The 27,938-nt window shown below is 46.2% G+C and overlaps 1 protein-coding gene across 5 annotated transcripts in view; it reads left to right on the top strand.

The window, feature by feature from the left end:
- Positions 1-27,938, top strand: part of TMOD1 (tropomodulin 1) — an 87,808-nt gene that overhangs the window by 26,339 nt on the left and 33,531 nt on the right. For all 5 annotated transcript variants that reach the window (XM_060300723.2, XM_060300722.2, XM_060300724.2 and 2 more), the window contains exons 3-4: positions 14,286-14,442; positions 21,596-21,715. In XM_060300723.2, coding sequence (XP_060156706.1) covers positions 14,286-14,442; positions 21,596-21,715 — 277 coding nt within the window. The remainder of the gene's footprint in view (positions 1-14,285; positions 14,443-21,595; positions 21,716-27,938) is intronic.

Below are 27,938 nucleotides of genomic sequence, written 5' to 3'. Positions count from 1 at the left end.
ATCCTGCCCATTTTACGGATGAGAAAACTGAGAGGTGAAGTAACTTGTCCAGGAAACTGAAATGAGGCAGTGGCAGAGCCATGACACGGCTCTAAAAGTTCACGTCTTAGTCACACCGCTATAAGGCTTCACTGGAGTCTTCAGGAAGATAGTTTGAGCCACGGATGTGCTCTGGTTTTGTAGTTGGGGAAGGTGGTGTATGAAAAATTATCCCCTTTTCTTCCTAGAAACAGTCTGAGATGCAGAGGTCCTTATTCAATCTTGGCTCTGCCCCCAACGTTGGCAAGTGCTTTTCCCTCTTTGGATCTCAGTTTCCCTATCTGCAAAATGGACACAGTGGGCCTAGATGCCCTCTGACACCCCCTCCAGCTCTAACTGTCTCTGATTTTATGAGCAGTTCCTGGCAACCTTATGACCTGAATTCAGCTAACAGGTAATGTTTCAGGAGGCTATGTTTTCAGTGATGCAGTTGTTAAGCCCCAGTGTCATGTGACACAGTAGAGTACACAGAGTTGGAAAGCTGCTTTGTTTGCAGCAGAGGATTCCAAACTTGGGCACAGTAAAAAAAAAAAAAAAAAAAAAAAAAAAAAAGTCCCCAAAACTTTCTCTCTTAGTCTGCGTCCTGGAAAAACTCAAGCTTATCATGAGATTGTTGCACTTGGACTCCCACGGGAGAGGAATGCTCCATGTGCTAAAAGTATCTGCTGTTGACTGATTCCCCAAGGGGATCTGCCCTTTCTCGTCTCTCTGGAGTTAAGTGCATGCTGCTCTGAAGCTGAGCCAGCTCCTCGGTTCAGATTGCCTTTGTACCAGGCAACAGGGAAAACGGTCAACGTACAGCGATGTTTGAGAATGACAAGTCACACTGTGACTTGGGCAGGGTACAGTGTGTGAGCTCTTATAGCATCAATAGATAGTTGACATTTACTGGGACAAAGCCCTGCATGGATTATCTTCTTTAGTCCTCTGAGAGGTTTGGTTATCAGCTCCATTTTAAAGATGGGGAAACTGAGGCTTAGAGGGATGAAGTAGCCTGCCCAGGAGCTGGGATTCCAGCCCAGAGAGTCAGACCCAGTAGCCTGTGCTGTTAACTACCACCTCCTGTGAGTGTGTGTGGGAGGACCTGGAAGGCAACTTGGAGAACAAAGCTGGGGAATTACCAGCAAATTACTTTTTTCTAATTCAGTTTCTCTTGGAGTTGTTATGTTATTTTCACCATAAATATAAATCTTAAAAAAAGAAAGAAACCACCAGCACAAAGAATTTCACTATAAATGTTACTTGTTAATGAGGCTTTGAGGAAAAGGAGTAATATTTTTTAGTGTCTCAGTAAAAGGGTCAAAATATTTACACAAGAGAAGATGGTAGAGATAACCCCAAACTTAGACAAAGAAATTGGGTTTTACAAGTTGATTTTGAAGTCTGCTATTGGGAGTCTGTGACACATTACAACTATAGAAACAACAATGGAAAACAACAGGCCCCTGCAAGGCCTGAAATAATAATAATAATAATTTTAAAACTACAGTTATTTCTCTGTTGAGGTCGTCTGACATGCCAGGTGCTAGGCTGTTTTATGGGCATCATCTCAAAACACCTCCACGAGGATCCTATGAAACTGATCCTCATAGGTTGGGGTTGAAATCATTTTAAGAAAAGGAAATGGACGCCCAGAATCACATAGCTGGTAGGTGATAGGCTGCATTCAGGTAGACCTGTCTTCCTCAGCCCAAAATGTGTCAAAATTTCTGAGACCAAGGGACCATGAACTGCAGGGAGAAATGATGGAGGAGAAAACCTAGGACTGTAGAATCTCAGAGTTAGAGGAACACTTAGACATGATCTGAGCCCCACCCCTATCCCTGGATATACAAACACGGCACAGATAAAGAATCCCTGATTTACAGAGTCCCTCCTACACACATGTCATTCACCCAGTGCTTTATGTATTTCATCAAATCCTCATACCAACCCTTTGAGGTAAGCAGTACTATCCCCACTTTAGTGATGAAAAATCAGTACAACAACAACAACAAAAACCCCTGAAACCCAGAGAAGGGAAGGGACTTGTTCAAGGTCACACAGCAAGTAAGCCACAGCACCAGGACAAAATCCTGGGTCTTCCTGTCACACTGCATGGCTTCCCACCTGACTCTACAAAATCATAAAATCCTTCATATTCATGGCCCAAATGTTATCCTATAAACCAGAGGATGCTCTTGGCTGTGCAGGAAGCAGCCACGTTTGGTCCACAGGGCTGTGGTTCTCCCTTGTAGCACAAACCAGCAGATTCACAAGCCCAGGACAGAAGTAAACAGTTGAAATGGAAAGAAATAAATCTCTGCTCTAAAAATAGGCACACATCCTTAGAAACACTGCCGGCCGTGCACAGAGCCAAGGATGGGCCTGGTGGAGTGAGGGCGAGTGAGGCCAGGTGTCAGTGAGTCCCCATCCCACCATCTGTCTTCTGGCCCCGTGACCACCTCTCCACCCCACTGCCTTCCCCAAGACCGGCCTCCAGCCTCCCCAGAATGCCCTCCTCCCTGCCCTGCCATCGTCTCCTCCCTGCCTCTGCTGCTGGGGGACCTCTTGGATCTGGAGCCCTTCATTCTCAAGTCAGAATCCTCCCATTTCTCAAGGCCCAACCTCCCCACCCCTCCCTTGGGAAGCCTTCCTGACCCTCCCCCTCCAAGCCCCCAGCACAGCAGCTTTTTGACTTTGACATTTTTAATAGGAAATACGTTAAACATATAATAGAGTACAGAATACACCTATGTTTCCACTATCCAAACTTAACAAATGTAAAAATGTTGCCTTACTTGATTCAGATCACCCTTAAAAAGAAAAAAGAAATTACCATAGATAAAGTTTTAACCCTCTCTTCCCACCCGCCCCCCAGTTTTTTCCCCATCTCTCCCACTGCCACACCTTCTACCTGAGAGGCAGCAAACCAGCACCCACAACATCAGGTAGGTAATATAACGAAGGGAGGAAGATGGACCAATTTTCGTGAGGCACGTGGCCATCTTGGGTCATCTTTTACTTTTCCACTCTTGAAAGAGATGTGGACATAAGAAAGAAATTTTTCACTTACCACTTTACCTTCCAAGAAGAAAAGCAACAACAGAGCCAGTGATAAATGTTAACTGTTTCTTGGCCTCTGTGTCAGAGACAGGAGGGAGTGGTGGGGACTGAGGCAAATGGGAGAGTTTGTGTTTGACTAAAGGGCACTTGCTGTTCCACTCCACCAATTGTTGCCCAATATTGCCACGTCATCTAATTTTTCAAGAGAGGCTGGAGGGCTTCCCTGGTGGCACAGTGGTTGAGAATCCACCTGCCAACTCAGGGGTCTTGGGTTTGAACCCTGGCCCAGGAAGATCCCACGTGCCACAGAGCAACTAAGCCCGTGTGCCACAACTATTGAGCCTGCGCTCTAGAGCCCGCGAGCCACAACTACTGAGCCTCGTACCACAACTACTGAAGCCCGTGTGCCTAGAGCCTGTATTCTGCAACAAGAGAAGCCACCGCAATGAGAAGCCCGCACACTGCAGCAAAGAGTAGCCCCCGCTCACCGCAACTAGAGGAAGCCCATGCACAGCAACGAAGACCCAATGCAGCCAAAAATAAATAAATAAAATAATTTATTTTAAAAAATTTTAAAAAAGAGAAAGCCTGGAAATCTGAATTTTTATGTACAAGTTTCCTATTTGAAAATGTTGGCAGCTCATTCAAATATACAGACAAAACCAAGTTTTGGCATTTGATTGGACTATAGGTCTCCCAGTTTCCAATTCTTACTCTGTTCACATGACAGATTTTTAGATAGATAGATAGATAGATAGATAGATGAAAAGTACCTAGCCCAGTGCCTGGCACATAATAGGTTTTTAATAAATGTTTGTTGAACCTGAATATATGATTTGCCCACTAGAATCTAGGGTTCTTGCAATTTAGAGCCACATTGTAGCACCACAGGTATAGGGCAGCCAGGTACAGTTGTGCAAGTTTTGCACTGCACAACTCCAGCAACCACTGTTCACATAAACCAGAGAACATATAATGCCCTTGGAGTTGTGCCAGTGCACAACTTGCACAACCAGATGCAGCTGCCCTGACAGAGTCTCCCCATAATTCAGTGTCTGTTCAGTTGAATGAAAGTGAACAATTATGCCCTATGGTGATAAAACTGATTGTCATATTCTGTTTCTAATATAGAGTTCAAGGCTTTATTCTGAGGTTTCAAGCTAAAGGAGATCTTGACCATTTTACAGAAAGGGAATTCAAAGTCAGAGAGCGCCAGTGCCCTGTTTGTGGCCTCAAAGCCCTGGGATGAGAACCCAGGCTGTCAGTTAGAATGCAGTTTAGCTGTAAGTAATAGAGATTCAAAATAACATGATGTAAGCAGTGGTTTATTCATCTCATAAAAGTCCAGAGGTGCGCAGTCTAGGGCAGGTAGGGAGCTTAGCTCCCCAAACATCCCAGAGTCCCAGGTTCCATTCAGCTCATGTCCTTGCCATCACTAAGGTGTAGCCCTCATCCTCACGATCCAAGGTGGTGGCCAGGATAGCTGCATTCCAGGCATTAGAATAGAAGAAAAGGGGTGGGGGTGGAGAAAAGGAGAAAAGCCATTTTTCAAGTACCTTTTAAGGAAAGTTACTGGAAGTTGCCACTGGACAGTTCTCATACCATGACCCAACCTAGCTGCAAGGGAGCCTGGGAAAAGTAGTCCTTAATCTAAGTGGCCATGTGCTCAGCTAAGGGTGGAGTGCTTTTATCACTGGAGAAGGGGAGATATGATATTGGTGACAATTTGAAGTCTGTAACTATGGGTTTGCCAGTCTGATGGCCTGATGTTCTGCTCTGCCAAAAGTTCTGAGGAGGAGTGAGAGGAGTTGCTAGGAATTTAAATCCAGATCCCCAAAGGAAACATTACAAAGGTCTTACTCTCTAGCTTGGCATTTTCCAAAATCTCCATCAGTAAACTCTGGTCCCATGGTGGGCACCCACACTCTAGCACCCTTCATAATGCATCCCCTTCCCCAGACCTGCTTGGGGCAGCAGCTGGGTGCCCAGCAGACAGCTCAGGGCAGCAGGTGTGATGCTGACTTGAAGGGTGTCCAAGAAATACCATCTTTTCCCCGCTGGAGCATCAGTGCTGTGTGATTCTGGACAATTCAGAACACATTAGCGCTCACTGCTTGGGGCTGGGGATTCAGAGATGACTAGGATACGTCCCAGCTGGCCTTTGAGGGGCATTCAGTCTCCCTGGGGAGAGGGATACCGCATAAATGTGCTCCAAGACAAATTAGAAGGAACATTATATAAGAATTGGCAAGATGCCTCAGGGTGTTTGGAAAGAGAATCACCAGATCAGTGCCGGGAGCACAGCAAAGGCTGGACAGGGTGCCCAAGGGAAGGGCTTTGAAGGGTGTATGCAGGGAGGGGAGGAGGGATGGAATTCCAGGCAGAGAGCACAGCCTGAGCAATGCCCTGGCAGGGTGAGGGTGTGGGGCACGGCTGCGGAATGCGGAGCAGCCTGGAGTGGCTGGAACATGGAATACTTAAAGATGAGAAGATCGGGAGGCTGGAGTAGGTTGAGGTCAAATCACGAAAAGCTCTCCATGTCTGGCTGATGAATTTAGTCATGATTCTGTGGGTTAGTAGAGGTGCTGAGCGTTTGTGAGTGTGTTGGGGAGTGACCCTGTCAGATGCGCCAGTTGGTGCGGTCCGTCTGGCTGATAGAAGGGGAAGGGAGTGCAGATGGAGAGGCCAGTGGCAGGGAGGCCAGCCTGAGGCTACGCTGATGGTCCCAGCAAGAGACAGCACAGCTTGAACTAGGCCGGTTCCCCTCGGATGGAGACGTTTCCAAACCCTGCAGCCTCAGACTCCTTCCCCTGGCGAGCCACGCCCCCTCATCCTGCCAAGCCTCTGTCTCCGCGGTGCTATCCCCCAGTAACATCCCTCTCCTCTCTTCTCTTACCCGGCTGTCCTGCCTAGTGCCCTGGGACTCACTCAGCTCAGGAGCCACCGCCTCCAGGAAGCCCGGGTAGAGTAAGCTGCTCACACTTGGGCATGTCTCCCTCTCTTGGGCCCCTGTGGAGCGCAATCACTCATTCATTGTCTCAGGGTGCCCCGCACAGCAGGGAACGTGGAACATTTTCCTTGTACATGAGGCAGAAAAGGAGGATTAGGAGAACGCCCGGAAGGGAAGGTTTGGCCTCACCTTGTGCCATGAACAGCAGAGCGATAGGTTCCACCATGAACAACTACTGGGCTTGGGCTACGAGGGAGCCTTTGGATGTCAGCACGAATGCCCTGTAAAGCTGTCTGGGGGGTGTGCTGGCTCCTGGGCTTCACCAGTCCTGCAGCGGGCTCATGGTGGCTGAGGCAAAGGCCTGGCTCTTCCTGGAGAGAACAGGAAGAGAAGAGGAGGAGGTCCAGAGTGCTTTGGGCGGGTGGATGGGTGGGGAATGTATGGAGAAAGGGGGCTTATTAGAGGTCTGGACCCGCTTGTCCCGTCTGTGACCGAAGCACGAGTGCTGTGCTCTCAGGCTAGGTTCTGCCATATGTGACAAGAAAGCTCTGCTGAAGCCCCACTGAGTGACCTCTAGTGGGATCTGGAAGCTGCTGGTGAACGGGGCAGAGGCCAGGCGCTCTGTCTCCTGACGAGCCCCGAGGCACTGGAGGGCCACGCTTTACACAAGGGGAATCAGACCTGAAAGATAATTGGAAAATAAAAGTCCTCAAGGCCACTTGAAAAAAAAGCATTTGGGTCAAATACCTTGTAAAAGGTAACTGGATGGCTGACTGGCCTGTTCAATGTTCGGACTGCTGCTGTGGTGGACGGGGGAAAGGGCGGGTGTCTGGGGCATGCTGAGGTCGTTTGAAGCAGGAGCGAGAGAGAAATTTCTCAGTGGGAATTCTGAGAAATCTACCTCCTGGGCTTCACTGTTACCCAGGACAGTAACTCCATGCCTCCGTGCCTCAGTTTCTCCACCTGTAAATGGAGACCAGTGTGATAAAGAGGTGCACTCCGGAGAGGGAGCCTGGTTCTCACACGGGGCCACATCTGGTTTCCAGGATCCGTTCTTAGAGGAAGGCAGCCGGGTGGGATGGAAAGCTTTCTGGGGCTTGGAACTCAGGAGCCTGGGCTCTCGGTCCACGTGTGACCTCAGGCAAGGCCCTTGCCTCCCCGGCCCTCGCTGCCAATACCCGATAAAGAGCGCGGTCCACCCTCTTCCAGGGGGCTGTGTATGGTTCAGTCACAGAACAGAAACCCAGGACTCCTGGAGCCCAGCCCAAGGAGGGGGACACATTGTACATTCCCTTGTTCTTAAACGTAGTTGATTTATGGGGGAAAAGTGATAAAATTCCTTGTTTTTTGTCACTGTGAAGAACCAGGTTAAAGGACGTTGTATATATGCTAAGCCACTAGTCTGAAGACAGTCATACTGATCCTTGAGAAGCTAATTATGTGCAGTGTCACCTATATATCAGCTCAGGCTTCCTGGCTGTGTGGCTAACAAGCTGTGTGACTTTGGTCAGTGACTTCAGTTTCCCTTGCCTCAGTTTCCCCAACTGAAAATGAAAGAATTGGCCCAGAGGCTGTCTCAGGGCTTTGCAGCTCTGAGCTGCCAGGAGTCTATGATCCTTTTAATACATTGTATGTGTATGTGTATGTGTGTGTATGTGTTGCTTGTGTGTGTACTTCTAACCCAGCCCGCAGTAGTTCTAGCCAGGATGGAGTCTCTCATAGCGCCAGCTATCTATAATTAGATAATTATAGTGATAATTGTGCAGATGCTTAATATTTGGCCTTTACTTCACCTGTTTGCAGGGTGTTAGAGCTCCTAACAACGCAGTTGAGGATTTGTCAGTTTTCATTGTCCTGTGGGCAGCTGGACTCCAGAGCTTGGGTGAGAAAATTAGACTAAGATGTTAACCTGTCAGGCTGCACATCCAAGTTTTAATTTTACAACATTAAAAGGAAGTCACCATTTAAAAAACCACAAGTAGGGAACTACAGGAAGAGATTGCCTAGTTTTTCCCTCTGTGATTATTTCCAAGAACATATTAAACTTTTGATTCGTTTTTAATTTTTTTTTTAAACCTCTAAATTAAAAACCCATGTATACAACCTCTTTCTTCCTTGGCCCAGAGCCTGAAAGGAGCAAGACATTCAGTGATCATGTGTGGAATAAATGAATGAGTATCTTGACTTTCTCTACCTGGAATTTTAGTCTGATAGGAACCTCCAATCAGAGATGGCAAAGTGGCAGCCCATGGGCTGAAACTGGCCTGCATCTGTGTTTTATTTGGTCTGAACATTGTTCTTAAAATATTTGGATCATGTGTCAATGTTTAAAAATCAAGAGCTTTCACATAAAGTTGAGCAGATCTAAGAACACCACCCACATTCTTACACGGCAGTAATTAGCTCCAATGTGCCACAGTCCTCCCCACTCCCAAGCGCATAACAGCTATAATTTTATATTTAGGCTAAGATCAGAGAGTGTCTAGAAATTCTTCCTCCTTAAAACTAACACTAACTTTCCTGTCAGGCTATAATAAGGAGATCGCCCAGGCATTAGTCACTGCCCTCCTCACACAAGTAAATTTCCAATTGTAAGTAAGGACCAAGTCATATATATTGTACCAAAGCTGTCTCCTAAAGCAAATCTCACCCGTAACCCACCGGTCTTTGGAGTGAAGATGTCCATGTGATGTGTGTGTGTAAATACAGATTCCCCTCATGCAGAAGCGATATCTGCCTTGGAGGAGCAGACTGATGCTTTGAACTAAATATAAAGAAAGCACGTGCCCAGCAAATTTACCCTGTGCAGACATTAAGATTAGGAGAATGAGACTTAAGTGCCTTAAAATTTAGATCATTCCAATTACCAGCGGGCATCATGGACGTATACGACCTTTACAGGAATGTAGAGGCTAGTTATCGACTATTCTTTGCTATTCAGTAAAGTGGACCCCACTTTAGGATCTTGATTAACCTTAAAAACTAAAACAATACATTGTTTTCCACACGTGCTATAATTGAGACTTTTCTCTCAGTTTACTCTGCTTCCCCCATTTACCTTCTGTCTCCTCAGTTATTCCAAATTAGAGAGCCCTTGGTGGGGTCCTGGTCTTAGCACACTGCCTGGACACATAATAGTCACTCCATGGATGTTTGTTGCACGAATAAGAAATAGGAATGAAAGATACATTTCTACACATACATGTTCAACAAATACTGTCCTGGTCGAAGGTGACACCAAAATGGTTGTGGGAACTCTTTCCTCACCAACTGGGTAGGCTGGGTCTGAGAGTCAGTTTCAGGTTCTAATAGTCATCCAAGGCAGCATTTTCTTATACATTTAACTGCTCCATGATGAATTTACATAATATGGCACCTTGCTCTGTAAAACAAGACACCATATTAAATCTGGCCAGCTCTAGCCTGCCCAATCTCAGCATCATTTTTGGCCACTGACACACGAAGAGCCTGTGTTCTCAGCATTCCATGGGCATTTAATTTATTGCATTGGCCATTTTTGTAATTTTCCCCTCACTAACATAGTCCATTTTTAAAAAATTTATTTATTTTTAATTTATTTATTTTTGGCTGCGTTGGGTCTTCATTGCTGCTCGCGGGCATTCTCTAGTTGCGGTGAGCAGGGGCCGCTCTTCATTGTGGTGCGCGGGCTTCTCATTGCGGTGGCCTCTCTTGTTGAAGAGCACAGGCTCTAGGCGCACGGGCCTCAGCAGTTGCAGCATGTGGGCTCAGTAGTTGTGGCTCACAGGCTCAGTAGTTGTAGCACATGGGCTCAGTTGCTCCGCGGCATGTGGGATCCTCCTGGACCAGGGCTTGAACCCGTGTCCCCTGCATTGGCAGGCAGACTCCCAACCACTGCGCCACCAGGGAAGCCCCATAGTCCATTTTTAATAACGCCTTTTTTGAGATGTAAAATTCATAAAATTCACCCATTTAAAGTATATAATTCAGTGTTTCTTAGTATATTCACAGAGTTATGCGACAATCACCATAGTCAATTTTAGAACATTTTCATCACCTCAAAAAGAAACCTGTTCCCATTAGCTGTCACTCCGCATTTCTCACCTTCCTCCTCAGCTCTAGGCAACCATTAATCTACTTTCTGTCTCTACAGATGTGACTGTTCTCTGGACATATCATATAAATGGAATCAGACACTATGTAGTCCTTTGTGACTGGCTTCTTTCACTTAGCATGATGTTTTCAAGGTTTCATCTGTGACGTAGCACGCACCAGTACTTCATTTCTTTTTGTTGCCAAATAGTATTCTGTTGTATGGATATACCACACTTTATTTATCCATTTGTCACTTGATAGACATTTGAGTTGTTTCCACGTTTGGGCTATTATGACTATGAACGTTCATGTATAAGTTTTTGTGTCAACATATTCTTTTATTTCTCTTGGGTATATACCTAGGAGTGGAATTGCTGTCTCATATGATAACTCTTTTAATCTTTTGAGAAACTGCCAGACTGTTTTCCAAAGGGGCTGTACCATTTTACATTCCCATCAGCAGCATATGAGTGTTTCAATGTCTCCACATTCTCACCAACACTTGTTTTTACTCGTCTTTTTTATTATAGCCATCCTAATGGGTGTGAAGTAGTATCTCACCCTGGGTTTAATTTGTGTTTCCTTGATGGTTAATGATGTTGAGCAGCTTTTCATGTGCTTACTGGCCATTTTTATATCTTCTTTGGAGAAATGTCTATTCAGATCCATTGCCCATTTTTATATTCTGTTGTTTGTCTTATATATTTTGAGTTTAGGAGATCTTTAAGTATTCTGCATACTCGATCCTTCTCAAATATATGATTTGCAAAAACTTTCTCCCAAACTGTGGGTTGTCTTTTTACTTCACAGTTTCCTTTGAAGCACAAACATTTTCAAGTTTGATGAAGTCCAATTTATTTATTTTTTTCTTTTGTTGCTTATTGTTTTAGTATCATATCTAAGAAACCATTGCTTAATCCAGGTCACAGAGATTTATGCCTATGTTTTCTTCCAAAAGTTTTATAGTTTTAGCTCTTACATTTAGGTCTTTGATTTATTTTGAGTTAATTCTTGTATATCATGTGAGTTCATATGCTGTTTTTGAAAACAAGTTAAAATGATAAATAATCATGAGTTTAAAAAATATACAACTGTCTGGTTTTAATTGAAAATCACGTTCTAGTTCACTAGACGCACCATTTGATAGAATGAAAATAAACTCCTAATGAGGCTGGTACTCTCAGTATTTACTTTAAAAATCCAATAAGCTAAGAATTGTTAGAAAAGGCCTTACACGTTTTTGTTTTTTAAAAGTCAACTGCTTTCAATAAAGATAAATGAAACTATATTTTAACATGACATCTAAGTAATATTTTTAAAATACATTAAAAACATCTTCACTCCCCTATTAGAATGATATGGGCTTCAGTTTTAACACTGAAATGGTTCTCAATCGGGCGATTTTGCACCCCTACCAGGGATCTCTGGCGATATTTGGAGACATTTTGGCTGTCACAGCTTAGGAGGGGGGTGGTGCTACCAGCATCCATTAGACAGAGGACAGAGATGCTGCTAGCCAGCCACGAATGCACAGAACAAGCCACATGACAAGGGATCATCCAGCCCCAAATACCTCTCGTGCTGACATTGAAAACCCTACTTTCCCCGCTCCCAGTTTTATTGAGATATAATTGGCATACAGCATGGTAGACGTTTAAGGTGTACAGCATAAAGACTTGACTTACATACATCATGAAATGATTACCAGTTTAGTGACCATCCATTATCTCATGTATATACAAAAAAAGAAAAAAATGTGAAAAACCCTACTTTGAATCAGTGGCCTCTATCAGATCTATTCAAAACGAGATGCGAGTTTGCAAACCCTTTTCCCCTCAGTTACAGCATCATGGGTTTCTCCCATCACAATACCGAGCCTTTCGGAAGGCAGAATGTGCCCCAGCACCTCACTGCCATCAAAATCCTTTATGGTGACAAAAATCTCTCAGGTCTTCCCTGTGGGGATCATTGGGAAAGCACTTGCTTTCCATGCTTAATTCATTTTATATTTGTATGTGTTCCTTTTTTGAATTTTAAGATATATTGGGATGACACATCCCCTGTCCAACATACATATTTGGGTAACCAACCTCCTGGTATAAGGTATTTTATCTGATTTTAGAACAGCAGCAATAGTCAATAATAATTTATGTGCTCACTGTATCAGACACTGTGCTAAGCACCCTTCTGCACTATCTAATTTACTTTTCTCAACAATTCTGAGAGAGTGACTGTTATTATTCACATTTTATAGCCAGAGAAACGGAGAAATGGTGAGGCTTGCCCAAGATCATGTTGCTGGAGACATCATTACTCCAAGTCAGGGCTTAAGCCTGGTGTGGGGTAACTGTGACATGCTGGCGTGTCACAAAGAATTCGATTACTTATGGTGGGTAATCACAGATGGACATTTGCCGACATTTAGGCTGTGCCCTCACTCAACTGGGCTACGGTAGATGTACTTTCACTGAATGGACACACACTAGTAGCCACAGGAAATCCTGTCTCACCTGGGACATACCTGTGGAAATGTGGCTCATCTGTGGACCATCAGCCACCCTTCATATCACGGTGGACAGTGTCTGAGGACTGCTGCTTAAGGAAAACTAGGGTATCTGTGGCACCACGTATGTCCTTGACACTCATCCACAAATCCGTCACGGCTTGATTTTCTACCTATTGGCCGTCTTCTCATAATGTGCTCCAACTCCCAAATGTCCCTCCTGACTTGTGGCCTAAATGCATTTGCACATACACCAGACCCCCTCTGCGAGCCCCTGTGTGTATCGATCAGTGTGCGAGGCCCTGCTCACCTCAGCTCTCCCGGAGTTGGGCTCACACTCCAGTCTCCTGATCTTGCACCCACCACTCTTAGTGGAACAGCACAGTGGTAAACTATCTTGTAAAAAGAACAAAAAACAAAAAAAAATCATACTGCAGTCAAACAGTAGCATTTCCCTCCCAAGCTTTGTCCTTCTATGTCCCAGGCACAGAGCTCTCTTCATATAGCTAATAGTATTCCCCTCTCAGAGGGGGCTTTTAGGAAAGGATTTGAAGTGTGAGTGAGTGAGTGAAGATATGCATTTTGCTGGTACAAAGATTGGAGACGGAACGACTCTCCAATTTAGCCATTTTGGGGGTGCAGCAAGAAGTGAGGTGAGATTCTGCTCACATCAGCCTTCCCCATATCCTCCTGACCTCCCCGAATGAAAGGGAGTGGGGAGAGAGCAATGATCTAACTAGAAGATTGCCCTCTTCCCCCAAATCTGAAGAAGGACCCTGGTTTTGGTTCTAGATTGGGGCAAGTCTTTCTTTGCTCTTGGCCTCAGTTTCCTCTTGAAGGGAGCATGTGTACACTGGATGATCTCTAAGCATCCTGGCAACCGTAAACTTCTTTGAGTCTCTACAATACTGAGTTAAAGTGAAGTCCATGTGCTTCAAATCCACCCTGATTAGGAATCTGCTTTAGTAGTGAGCCCACACCTAGAAGCCTGTCCATGTTTGAAGAAGAGAACACAGTGATTGGTTGATGCTATCTTTCTTGAGAGACCCATCTCCACGGGCAACGTTCAAAATATTTAACAGCCAGCATGCATGAGCACGACAGTCAGGAGGGTAGAAAGCAGCTGGTAGGGCCAACCAGGGCTGCAGCCTGAGAGCATGCCTGGCCCTTCCTGCAGTCCTGCCCAGCTTTCTCTGCTTGTTTTTTGGGTCTGCCTCTTCCTGCCTGATTCTGCATCCAGGGCCCTAACTCAAACCCCCTGGGCTGCTTCTCTCCCCAACCACTTTCTGCACAACGGCTGTAAATATCCTCACGCAGCCAAACGCCAACTTAATCCTATTTCTCCCTCAGTAGATGCTCTTGGAGCCCTCCGCTGTGCTCAGCCCCTGGTCAGCTGACCCCTCACCCCCTTGCCTTTAAAACAATGTTAGAGGCTGGGAAACAGGTATGGTTAAGAGACCCGAGTCCTAGCCTAGCTCTGCCCCTGTCTGCCAGTGACCTTGGGCAAGCCTCTGCCCCTCCCATGTTGTTAGTTTCCTTACATGTAAATGAGCGACTTAGATTGAGCTCCCCATTTTTCAGTGATGAGTTTCTGGAGGAATGCAAGTCTTCAGCAGCTGACTGCTCTCTCTCTTTCTCTCTCTCTGTGCACCTGCCCCGCAACTGCCACTGTAGAATGCACTGCTGCCTGCGGGCCTGAGGCAGAAGGATCAGACCACCAAGGCGCCCACGGGCCCCTTTAAAAGGGAGGAGCTCTTGGATCACTTGGAAAAGCAAGCAAAGGAGTTTAAGGACCGAGAAGATCTGGTCCCCTACACAGGGGAGAAGCGAGGTACTGAACAATGTTGCACTTTTGAGTACGTCATTCCCCATGATCATTGAGTGGCAGCTGTATGCCAGGCCCTGTGTTGGGCCAGATGTGACTGGACCTCCTTGCCCTCATCCCTGCCTGGCCCAAAGTCACAAACCCAACTCCAAAAGCATCAGCGCATGGGGTAGATTTAGTGAAGTTTTGGGGTAAACCAGACCCGTAACACTCCCGTAAGTCCCCTTTAACTAGGGTGTCCTGATTATTTTTCATACAAACCTGATACTGTCAAAAGGGAAAGAAGGAACTATTAAAATGGTATCAGGACATGAAGCCCAAACAAGGCCTGTCCCCTCCAAACCAGGAACAAGAGATATCCTGTCTCTACCCTAATTATCCCTTCTTTTTCCCCAAAGTTCCTCTCTCTGGCAGCTGCAGCTTCCTTTCCTTCATCTGCCCCTCTAAGACTCCCTGCCCCAGACTAAGGCAAGCCATCTAGAAGGCTCCGGTGAGCAGAGAGGCACTGCGACTATCCAACTCTTCCAGAACTTCCCCTTCACTCCAAATCATCCTTCTGTCCTCTGGTACCATGCTCACCCTTGCTCACTGCCCTGCTGCCCCACAGGCCTCTTTCTCTTCCCCAAACACTCCAAGCTCTTTCCTACCTCAGGACCTTTGCACGTATGCCCTCTGCATGGAATGCTGGTCCTCTGTCTGCCTCCAAGCTGGCTTCAGGGCTGGCTTCTCTCCTCTGTAAGAGGCGTAATGGTTAGAAGCATAGCCTGGAGTTGGGTCTACTTTGGCTACAGTCTTGGCACTACCCCTTACTAGGCTGTGTGAACTCAAGTACATTTGTTTGTTTGGCCATGCCACATGGCTTACAGGATCTTAGTCCCCGACCAGGGATCTAACCTGTGCCCCCTGCAGTGGAAGTGCAGAGTCTTAACCACTGGACTGCAAGGGAATTCCCTCGAGTACATTTTTAAACCTGCTGAGCCTCCACTTCCTCGTCTGTAAAATGGGGTTGATGAATATTACCAGCCTTCTGAGGGAGTTACGAAGATTGAGTTAAGATCTATATAAAGCACTTAAAACAGCACCCGGTGCATCCTGAATGCTATGTCAATATTAGCTATTATTACCCTTTCGGTCTCAACCGTACTGTCTCCTCTTTCAGGAAAGCCTTTCCGGTCTACACTGTTTAGGACATTCCATCCCTTCAACTCCCCCTTGGTTATTCTCCATCTCGGGAGCCTGTGTGTGTTCTTCAGAGCAATTCTTATTTTATCACTATGTGTTTATTTACACTGGCCTGTAAGCTCCATGAGGCAGGGACTCAGCTGCTTTTGCTTACACAGTTCCCCCAGCACCCAGCACAGGGCCTAGTGTACAGTAGGGCTCAGGAGAGAGGTGTTGAATGAATGAATGAGTTCAAATTAAATATATGCATAATGGATCTTATAGGCTTTTTCCTTCAAATATAAACTCCATGGGTACAAGTACCACATCTATCTAGTTCATCGTTATATCCCTATACCTCAAAAACCCTAGCATGCAGTAGGCACCTAGTAAAGTATCTGTTGACTGAAAGCATTAATTCTAATTAATTAATGGGGTAATTAATTGTCTGTGCTCCACCTCTTCCATTCTCCTCACCCCCGAGAAGGTCGACATGATGAGCCAAGGTCTGTGGCATTGATTTCTGTGTCCCTGTTGTAGTAGCACAATGCTGCACAGAGCAGCTGCCTGATAAATAACAAAATGGAAGAGCAAGCAGGTGTGGGCCTTTCAGGGAGGGCTTCTAGCCATCCCAGCGCCTGGAATTGAAGCTCAGTCCAGATTTTACTGAAAACTTGGAAGGTCAGGGAAGCCCAGGAGACATCTGGATTACAGAGCTTTGGAAGAATTGTGTGGTCTGAGGCACCCTGGCGCTGGCGGCAGGGGAAGGGGCCCTTGACCCTAAGGGCTGGGGGTGCCTGGCTGAGAGCGTAGGCACAAGATGGTTTTAAGCAAGGTACTTGTACCATGAGGAGTGATTTCTGTGCAGCAGGTGAAGATAATAAAATCTCTGGATTTCATGGGGCCTTAAAACTCCCACTATCCCCACTACACATGTGAAAAATGGGGAAACCAAGGCTGTGAGAGAGTCAGCAGCAGACCTGAGTGGACAGTTGGTGAGTCATTACTGACATCTGCTCCCTTGTGTGCCCATCCCCCTCCCAGGGGAGGAGCTGGAGATGAGATGGGGGATGGGGAAGGGAATCTGGGTGATATATAAACCAGTCCTGCTTCCCCTTCGCAGAGCGCTGACCTGGCCCCAAGCCGGGAACAGCTCTCCAGACTCCCAAAGCCTGAGTGCCCTCATGAAAAATCAGGCTGACCCAAGGAGGGTAGCTAGAATTTATTCTATTTTCATATTATGACAAGCCTAAAAGGTTTATCATCATCATCACCACCACCAGCATCATCATCATAAAATATTTACATGATGATTGTTGGAGTCCATGTATATTGAATAAGTACAGTCTCAACAGAGAGTTGGGGAAGGAGACCTTCCAGCTCTAACAGGCAGACGCAGGGCCGTTCAGTCCAGCTCTACTGGGCACTTGCCCCACGCAGGGCCTAGAGCAAGCCTAGGCTGAGGGGAAATAGCATTCCAGGCACTACAAAACCCAGCAGGTTGTGGTAAGACCCATAAACTGGTACAAAGTCCTGAGGAATTTGGATTTTCCCTCACTGTCACTCAAGTGGGGGAATCAGAATAAAGTTCCATGCAGGGTATTTTCATTATACAGATTTGGCTGCATGTGCTGAAGAAACAAAATAAGAGAGACTTAAAATGGAAGTTTAGTTTTCTTTCACTTAGTAGAGCTGCAGGGTTAGGCATTCCAGGGCTTGTAAGACATCTTCCTTGGCATTAGGAATCAAGACCCTTTCCAGTTTTTCATTCTGCCATCCTTGTAATATATTCTTGTCCTCATGGTCCATCTAGCTGCTGAGGCTCCAGTCATCACACCCACATCCCAACTAGTAAGATGAAGGAAGGGAAAACGTCTGAGTCCCTCTTACAGTGTCTTAGAGTCACCACCCTCATGGAGGCACCTGCTGCAGGGGCATAATAAACCATAGGTCTTAAATATTTACTGAATGTTCATCCTAGTCACTGCATCAGTCATTTTCAGAGTTCATTTTCCTTTTAGCCATTTTGATTTGCTGTTTTCCAGATGCACCTCTGGTGAAGGTTATGATACATTTTCTCCCAGATCATTTTGCTGACTGTTCTGCTTGTATAGTAATTGATCTTTGCTGTAAACTATTTATTTATTTATTTTATAAATTTATTTGTTTATTTTTTGGCTGCGTTGGGTCTTCATTGCTTCACGCGGGCTTTCTCTAGTTGTGGCGAGCAGGGGCTGCTCTTCGTTGTGGTGCACGGGCTTCTCCTTGCGGTGGCTTCTCTTGTTGTGGAGCACGGGCTCTAGGCATGCAGCCTTCAGTAGTTGTGGCACACAGGCTCAGTCGTGTGGCTTGCAGGCTCTAGAGCGCAGGCTCAGTAGTTGTGGTGCACAGGCTTAGTTGCTCTGTGGCATGTGGGATCTTCCTGGACCGGGGCCTGAACCCGTGTCCCCTGCACTGGCAGGCGGATTCTTAACCACTGCACCACCAGGGAAGCCCCTGTAAACAATCTAAATAACTAAACAAAGTAATACTCTCTGCAGAGAGGTAGGCACTGATCCCATTTTAGTGAATATCCTTCTGAACATTGCTCTTCCCACCCCTCCCCACCTCTGGTCCAAGTCACTGTCATCTCTCATGTGGACTTTTGAAGGAGCCTCCTAACCATCTCCTGGCTTCCATCCTGGCCCCAATGCAGGCTATTCTCAATCAGTAGCCAAAATGAGCAGGTTTTTAAAAATTGAAGTAAAATTCACATAACATAACATTAAGTATTTTCAAGTGAACAATTCAGTGGCATTTAGTACACACACAGTGTTGTGCAACTACCATCTCTATCTAGATCCAAAACATTTTCATCACTGCAAAATAAAACCCTGTACCCAATAAGCAGTTACTCCCCACGCCCCTCGCTCCCAACCCCTGGCAACCACCAGTCTGTTTCTATGGATTTACCTATTCCGGATATCTCCTATAAATTAAATCATATAATATGTGACTTTGCGTGTCTGGCTTCTTTCACTTAGAATATTATTTTCGAGACTCATTCATTCCCTTTCATTACTGAATAATATTCCACAATTTGTCTATTGACAAACATTTTGGTTGTTTCCACTTTTTGGCTGTTGTGGTTAGTGGTGCTGTGAATATTCCTATACAAGTATTTGTCTGGGTAACTTTTACGTATATACCTAGGAGTGGAATTGCTGGATCATATGGTAATTCTGTGTTTAATTTTTTGAAGAACTGCCGAACAGTTTTCCCAAGCAACTGCACCCTTTTACATTCCCATCAGCAATATATGAGGGTTCCAATTTCTCCACATCCTTGCCAACATTTGTTATTTTCCATTTTGGTTTTTGGTTTATGTTATAGCCATTATCATGGTCGTGAAGTGGTATCTCATTGTGGTTTTGATTTGCATTTGTCTAATGACCAATGACGTTGAGCATCTTGTCATCTGTATGCTTGGCCATCTGTATGGTTGACTCTCCATATCTGCAGGTTCCATATCCGCGGATTCACTCAACTGGGGATCAAAAATATTCAGAAAAATTCCACACAGTTTAAAAAGGCAAAACTTGAATTTGCCACGCACTGGCAACTATTTACATAGAATTCACATCATATTAGGTATTATACGTAACCGAGAGATGATCTAAAGTATACAGGAGGATGTGTGTAGGTTATATGCAAATACTATACCATTTTATATAAGGGACTTGAGCATCCAATCCCCCTCAGATACCTAGAGGCAATTGTATATCCTCTTTGGAGAAATGTCTTTAAGTCCTTTGCCCATTTTTAAATTGGGTTGTTTTTCTTTTTGTTGTTGAGTTGTAAAAGTTCTTTATATATTCTGAATACTAGACCCTATCAGGTATATGATTTGTAAATATTTTCTCCTCTTCTGTATGTTATCTTTCCACTTTCTTGATAATGTCCTTTGATACACAAAAGTTTTATTTTGGTTAAGTTCAATTGATCTGTTTTTCTTTAGTTGCTTATTCTTTTGTTGTCATATCTAGGAGTACTTTGCCAAATCTAAGGTCATAAAGATTTACACTTATGTTTTCTTCTAAGAATTTTATAATTTTAGGTATTATATTTAAATCATTGGTCCATTTCCCGTTGGTTTTTGTGTATGGTATGAGATAGGGGTCCAGCTTTATCTTTCTGCATGTGGATATCCAGTTGTCCCACACCACTTCTTGAAGAAACTATTCTTTCCCCATTCAATGGATTTGGCACCCTTGTCAAAAATCAATTTGCCATAGATGTATAGGTTTATTTCTGGACTCTCAATTCTATTGCATTTTTTTATATGTCTATCCTTATGTCAGTGTCACACTGTTTAACTTTGTGGTAAGTTTTGAAATCAGGAAGTCTGAGTCCTCCAACTTTGTTCTTTATCAAGATTGTTTTGGTTATTTGGAGCCCCTTACAATTCCATATGAATTTGAGGACTGGCTTTTCCATTTCCAAAAAAAAGGAGGAGGACCACTGGAATTTTGATAAGGATGGCGTTGAATCTGTAGATTGCTTTGGGCAATATTGCCATTTTAATATTGTCTTCCAATCCATGAACTTGGGATATCTTTCTGTTTATTTAGGTCTTCTTTCATTTCTTTCAACAATGTTTTATAGTGTTCCATGCACAAGTCTTTCACCTCCTTGGTTAAATTTATTCCTACATATTTTATTCTTTTGGATTGTATTGTAGATGAAATTATTTTCCTAATTTCCCTCTCAGATTGTTATTTGCTGGTGTACCCCACTTATTTGTATATGTTAACCTTGTACCCTGTATTTTTGTGTGTGTGGAACATTTTCTGCATATAACATCACGTCATCTGCGAACAGAGATCATTTCACTTCTTCCTTTCCAGTCTGGATGCCATGTGTTTCTTTTTCTTGTCCATTTGCTCTGACTAGAACTTTCAATACACAATTGGGTAGGAGCAATGAAAGCAGGCATCCTTGTCTTGTCGCTGGTCTGAGGAGCTCATTTCCTCACTCTGTCAGGGCCCAGCTCACAGGTCATCTTCCCTGACCACGCTACCCAAGAGAGCAGAGCCCACCTCACCCACACCCGACCCTGGAACTTCCTAGTCTTTTGCTTGGCTTTATTTTCCTTTGTGATTCTTAGTACTCTCTGGTATCTTTACGTTTGTTTATTATCTGTCTTCTTTCACTAAACTGTACACTGTTCACTGCTGTCCCCCTAGCGCCAAGAAAGGTGCTGGGCACATAGGAAGTATTCAGTAAATATGTGTTGCATGGATAAATATATATTGATATATGTGCAATTTTCATAAATGGAATTAAATAATTCATGCTATTTTGTACACTTGCTTTTTCACACAAGATTTTGTCTTGGGCATTTTCCTTTCATAGTAAGTAGAGATCTCCACCATCCTTTATCATAATAACTGCTAGAACACCATCGTGGGGATGCCCCATAATTTCTTTAATAATCCTCTTGGTGCACACTGCAGCGACCGACCAACCTCTTTGCTCTTTGCTCTCTCGTTCAATTATGAGTCTGACACTGTAAAAATATAGTGTCCCAAGAGACATTATATTTTCTCCCTATGCCTCTTTTAATAATCTGAGTGTATTTTATTTAGTTGGTTTAGAAATGTTTCTGAATTTTCCTCTCATACCAGAACGCTTGTTTAGAGTATTCCAGACCCTGGCATTTTATTATATTTTTCTTTTGTATCTTTTCCTACTTACAGATTGTTAAAATTAATAACCAATGTTTTCAGTAGTGAGCAGCCTCCCTTGACCAAGTTATAAAGTTCTTCTTTTCAAACATGCAGGGTGCTTTGTTGGAGATCTCTGACTCCCTTTCTTTGGACAAGTTTGGCACCGGGTCCCCAGAGGGAGAAGTTTTAATGGAATCTCGGCATCGAGGGATCCACAGGGCTTTGGGACGGTCCACCCAGGGCCCCAGTGCAGCTGCACTCCCTGTAATGGGCGCCCCGTGTGTTTTCAGGAAAAGTCTGGGTCCCCAAGCAGAAGCCGATGGACCCCGTGCTGGAAAGTGTGACACTGGAGCCAGAGCTGGAGGAGGCCCTGGCAAATGCCTCGGATGCGGAACTCTGTGACATCGCAGGTAAGAGGCGTTCCTGATGCTTCCCCACGTCCTCCAAAAGCGTTTGACCCACGTCTGCAGGCGAGCCTTGGACGGTTTATTTCAACATAAACACCCTCTCTGTTTCTAACAAGGACTAGAGCAGATAGAACTCTATTTTAAAAACCGAAATGAGTAAAATGGAGATAAAATCAAAACCCTTCCCACCACGGAGCCAGCTGTTGCTGCCATGAGACCCCATCCCAGAGGGTTGTGCAAGGCAGCCGGGGCCCTTCACCAGCCACGGCATCAAATCCTGCTCAGGCCGCCTGGGAAGAGAGGATAGAGGGGGGAAGACAGAGGGCTGCCGGCATCTCAGGTCCAGGAGGCTCACAGAGGGCTGGAGCAAGTCATCTGATTTTCCCATTTTGCACAGCTCGGAGAGCCGGGCTTGGAGGCGATCACCCCATATCTCATATTTGTACGACACCCTCCATCTTCATGTGTGTTTCCATGTGATCTTCACAAACAGCCCCTAAAACTCCAGAAGGTGGCCTGATATCCAGAGCTTTCTGCCACCTGCTCCTTCCCCCTTTTTACTGTCTGGTCCCTGTCCCACTCGCCCATGTCCCTTCCCCACGGGGGGTCAGGCTCTGGCCACAGTGTGCCCACCACCATGCTGTGCTCCCTGGCCCAGTGAGGTAGCTGGTCTTTTTCTTTTGCAGCCTTGGGGGCTACTAACCCTCACCCAGATGATGACAGGAGTGTGGATGGGGTAGGGAGAGACTCAAGGCAAGTGGGAAGGGGAGAGGAAAGACAGGGTCAACTGTGAGGTCAAGGGAGGAGCCCAGACCTGGCTCCAGAGACTAAGTGGACGTTGGTGCCATTAATGACGGGGCGTTAGTCTGCTCAGGCTGCCCTAACGAAATACCACAGGCTGGTGCCTTAAATAACAGAAATGTATTTTCTCAATAGTTCTGGAGGTTGGATGTCCAAGATCAAGGTGTCCATAGTCTTGGTTTCCTCTGAGCCCTCTCTCCTTGATTCCAGATGACCGTGTCTCATGGTGTCCCTCTGTGCATGTGTCCCCTTGTGTCCCTTTGTGTGTCCTAATCTCCTTCTTGTAAGTACACCAGACAGATTGGATTAGGACCCACCCTAACAGGCTCACTGACACTTAATCACTTCTTTAAAGACCTTATCTCCAAATATAGTTACAGATTCTAAGGTACTAGAAATTACTTTATTCAACATATTGGAGGGACAAATCAGGACAAAATCAACAATTTTGGAGGGACACAGTTCAACCATAACAGTGGGGAGGAGAAGGTGTAGGGGAAATACGGAGTTCAGTTTGGGACCTTTAGAGTTCAGGGTGCCTGTGGGCCACCCAATCAAGGGCAGTTGTACATGAAAGGCTTTATTTTTAAAATTATTCATTTATTTATTTATTTTTCGCTGCGTTGAGTCTTCGTTGCTGTGCGCGGGCTTTCTCTAGTTGCAGCAAGCGGGGGCTACTCTTCGTTGCGGTGCGTGGGCTTCTCACTGCGGTGGCTTCACTTGTTGCAGAGCACAGGCTCTAGGCACGCGGGCTTCAGTAGTTGTGGTGCACGGGCTCTAGAGTGCAGGCTCAGTAGCTGTGGCGCACGGGCTTAGTTACTCCACAGCATGTGGGATCTTCCCGAACCAGGGATTGAACCCATGTCCCCTGCATTGGCAGGTGGATTCTTAACCACTGCGCCACCAGGGAAGTCCCTACCTGAAAGTCTTGAGTTCTGCAAGGGGTCCACGCTGGAGATAGAGAGGTGGGTGTCATTAGCATCATCAAGTTCCAGGCAGAGGTCCTGGCCTGGCAGTAGTGGGGACCCGGGGCTCTGGAGGCAAGGGCCCTGGCCGAGGTAGAAGCCTTTGGGAGAGGAGTGGAAATGGGGTGAACATAGCCACAGTGGAGGCCAGGTAGCCACACATGGGCTGGGAACCAACGGCCAAATCAAGATGGGCAGAGCCTAACGCAAGAGCTAGGGAGACAGAATGAGGGTTCAGGGCTGGCCGGGAGACTCAGGGGTGAAGCCAGAGGCCAGGTGAGCCCGCCAGTGCCAGGAAACTCAGCCGGCCGCAGTGTCTTCTGCTTCTCACGTCCTCCTGCTTCTCGTGGGTGTTGTGCACCAGTCCTGATGACATGCTTAGGAAAGAGGAAGAAGGGGCACCAAAGCCAGGTTGCGGGGCCTAAGGAGTGAAAAAGGAGAGCCAGTGTGTAGACCTTCGGTCCAGACAACCCTTTCCTAAGGAGGCAGAACATTTGGGAAAGGACAAAGGGCAGTGGCTTAAAGGGTGTCAGGGCTGAGAGAGAAAGGTGTTCATTTTCACTAGGAAGTACACAGCAGTGAGGAGGTCACCTGGGTGGACATGGAGCACTTAGCTCAGGATGCTCAGCTGGTTTGCTCGTCAGGAACCACACAACGTGCATTAGGTCCACATTAGGCTCGGGTGTTTTGACGGAACTGTCTCCCTGATGCGGGGTCCCCTTGAGTTCCGGTTAATCTGTGCAGCTGGGCGGTGGGTGAGTGACATGGTTGTCCAGCATCTCCACACTGACTCACCCCAAGGGCTGTTTTTATCCTGGTCCTTCTCGATCACCCTCCATGACGTCACTCCCCTTGTTAGGCAGCCCAGAGGGATTATCAAATGACTCTGCTGTCAGTGCCAAAACAGGGCTGCAATGTTGTGCTGAATTTCTGGGTTGATATCTTGAAACTGTTCCTCTTTATTTGTATTGGCGTGACTAATTATTGGTATCTGTGCATGATACCATACGCTTCCGCTGTCCGGAAAGGGGAGGGGTGCTGCGAGGCGACACCAGTGTTCACTGGCTAACCTTGGACACGTGTCACTGTATGTCAGCCGTTTGCAAGGTGGCAGTGGAAGGAGGCACGGAACATTTGTTGACCACCTATGTCCCAGCTGCTGTGGGAGCTGTTTTCCATACCTTGCTGCATTTCTTGACCACAGCAATCCTATGAAGTGAGTTTTATTGATGTCCCCATTTTATAGAGAGGGGAAGTCGGCACAGTGAGGTTATCCTTGCCCACGGGGTTTGAACCCAGGCAGCTTGGTCCCACTCACAGCATCAGCACCCAGCACAACCTGGATAAAGCCCTCCAGGGTAGGGGAATGGAAACAGAGTGGTGAGAGGGGGTGCATGGCAGAGTCTCACAGAGTCGGCCTGGGGAGGATGGGGCCGAATTAGGAAAGTCTCTGGATGTCGTGCAAAAACATTGACACCCGTGCCTGGGGGAGTGTTGGAAGAGGCCGGATGAAAGCAGGGGCTTGGGCAGAGAGGCGGCGGTGTTCGGAGGACGAGGGGATGTAGGAGGCAGGCCCCAGGTAAGGCCAAGGGCTGAGGTGGACTGCGTCTGGAACGTGGCTCCAAGAGACCAGCTGTTCCTAGAGCTGGGTCAGAGGCCAAGAGGCTGAGATGACTAGACGACGGCAGGCTTTCTGGCCTGAGGCATCAGAAAACAGAGCTGGGTGCCTGCAAGGATGCAAGGAATCAGTCAGTTTGAGAGACGGAGGCGCTGGAGGCAGGACATCTTGTCGGAGTGCTGGGTGTGTTGGGGGGAGTAGCTGGAGCCCCGAGTGGATGACTCATTAGGGAAAGAAGAGGAGGGTGCGCTGGGCACAGGGTCTTCAGGTCATCTCTGCTCCCCACAACTCAACTCCCAGGCAGAGCATTTCCATTAACTAAGCCTCCGATTGCTCTGGACCAATCGTAAGAAAGCGGCCCGGTTCCTGCCCTCGAGGAGCTGAGGTTAAACAAACACTGAGGCCAACGTGGAAGGACAAGTGGGAGTGAGTGTCAGAGGGAGAAAGGGCCGAGTGAGGTGGTGGGGCTGCAAGATGAGAGTGGGGACTGAAGCTGAGACGAAAGGAGGAAGAGTAGAGGTGAACTAGGCGGGGAGATGCATCCCAGTGGAAGAGGGTTCAAGCCCTGGGCCGGGAAGATCCCATGTGCCGCGGAGCAACTAAGCCCGTGCGCCACAACTACTGAGCCCATGTGCCACAACTACTGAAGCCCGCGTGCCTAGAGCCCGTGCTCCACAAGAGAAGCCACTGCAATGAGAAACCCACGCACCACAACGAAGAGTAGCCCCCGCTCGCCACAACTAGAGAAAGCCCACGCACAGCAATGAAGACCCAATGCAGCCAAAAATAAATAAATAAAAATAAATAAATTTATTTTTTTAAAAAAGAATGAAGCAGCAAGCAATGTTGATGTGCTCTTTTTCTCTATCACTCACTCCTGGTGACATGGAGTGTGCAAAACCAAGCAAGGATAAAGTCATGATTTGGTGCTTAGGGCGGGAGAGGAAATACTGGCTTCAGAGCCACCAAGCATTCTGCTCAGCAGTGGAGATTTAGCTTGGCCTCTCCCCTTCCTCCTTCCCTCCCCTTTTCCCTCCCTCCTTCCCTCCTTCCTTCTTAGAACTCTAATCTCCTCTGAACTGCAAAGTCGTCTTATTTCTTCTTAGGGCCCCTATTGATATACATTACCTTCTAGAATATATTGTTATCTGTCCTTAGAATTCTGAAGTTGAGGACAAGTTTTAGAACTTTAGACCTGTTGGTGACCTAGTGTGTAGAGGTGTGGGTGGGGACACTAACTTAGAAGCCAGGAGGGTCCTCACCGAACGGTCTTTGACCAACCATTTCCCTCCTGAGCCTGCTGGAAAAGTGGGGACCGACAGTAACTACCCTGGATGCTTGCTGTAAAAATCAAACAGCGTAAGAAGATGAGAAATTGCCATGTGGCTATTAAGTCCCATGTGAAGGTAAGAGATCATCCTTCAAATATAGTCCATTTTACAGGTGAGAACACCGAGGACCCAAAGTAGGAGTGACCTGGACAGGGTTACCCAGCAAATTAGTACCAAGGCCCAGACTGGAGCCCAGGTCTCCTTCCTCTGTCCCCCAGCACTTCCTTGTAACCTTCCTGCCTCTGCCCTCTCTTTCTGGACCATTACAAGAAGCTATTGTCCAAGCACAAAATGCATTTTCCATTTTCCACCTCTCTATACACTCTAAGCAAGACCAGCCAGCCATATGAGGTTACATCTTTCCTACGATTCCAGCAACCTTTCCAAACTGTTTTTGCAAACCTCGAATCCCAGCAGCATCCCAGAACCACCACCAAAGCCGCTCTCTGTATGGGAGCTGGAAGAGAAGGTGACTCCAGGTGATCTGATTCACCTGCTGCTGACGCAGGCTTCAGCTCCCTCCGCCCACAGAAACGCAGCCTAAATTAAAGCCCAGAGAGCTCAAAACAGTGCAGATGCCTCTCTCCTTACCAGTTCTCTTTAGCGATGAGCAGGCAAGTCTAATTTTAGCAGAGAAGACTCTTAGAATGTGAGAAACAGAAGGTACTTTGAGATCATCTTGTCTTGTGGTTTGTAGCTCCCACTAAGCATCAAAAATCATCCAAGGAGATTAAAAATACATCTCCAGAGATTCGAATCAGTTTGTTCAGGAGGAGCACTGGTATTGTCGTAAAGCTCGCGGGTAATTTGTATATGCAGCCGTGATTGAGAACCAATGGTCTGGTCTCACCCCTCATTGTACAGAGGAGGCTGAAGCCCAGAGAAGGGAGGGGACTTACCCAAGGTCACACAGCATCAGGGGCAGAGTCAGGGCTGGAACTTGGTTCTCTTGAGTCTTCACTAAAGGCTCGCTGTTGTCTCTCTAACTAGAAATCGTGTCTAATGAAATGGCCAGGGGAATTTTTTTTAATGAGCAAATGTTTACCAAATACCATCTTCTGGAAGAGGTAGAAGAGAGATAATATTCTTCCCTGACCTCCGGAAGCCCACAGTCCAGTAGGGGAAGCATGCATGTACCCAGAGAGCTCTAACACTGTGTTGACTAAGTACTGTGATAAGGACACCAGGTGCTGTGAGAGAGCTACAGAGAGAGAAGGTGGAATCCAGGAGGTCTCCCTGGGGGAGGAAGCATTATTCCAAACTTAAAGGATGGGGAGGTAGAGTTGTTAGATCAAATATAGTATGCTCAGTTGGATCTGAATTTCAGATAAATGATGAATAAGTTTCTAATATAAGAAGGTCTCAAATACTGAATGGGATGTACTTACACTAGAACATTTTTCATTGTTTATCTGAAATTACAGTTTAACTGGGTATCCTGTATTTTTATTTGCTAAATCTCAAAACTCTCCCGGGGGGCATTTCAGCAGTGGGCAGTGCAGATGGACAGA

This window comes from Globicephala melas, chromosome 6, assembly GCF_963455315.2.
Source record: "Globicephala melas chromosome 6, mGloMel1.2, whole genome shotgun sequence".
Classification (NCBI taxonomy): Eukaryota; Metazoa; Chordata; class Mammalia; order Artiodactyla; family Delphinidae; genus Globicephala; species Globicephala melas.
The sequence above is the reverse complement of the archived record's forward strand: the minus strand, read 5'-3'. Positions and strand labels throughout refer to the sequence as shown.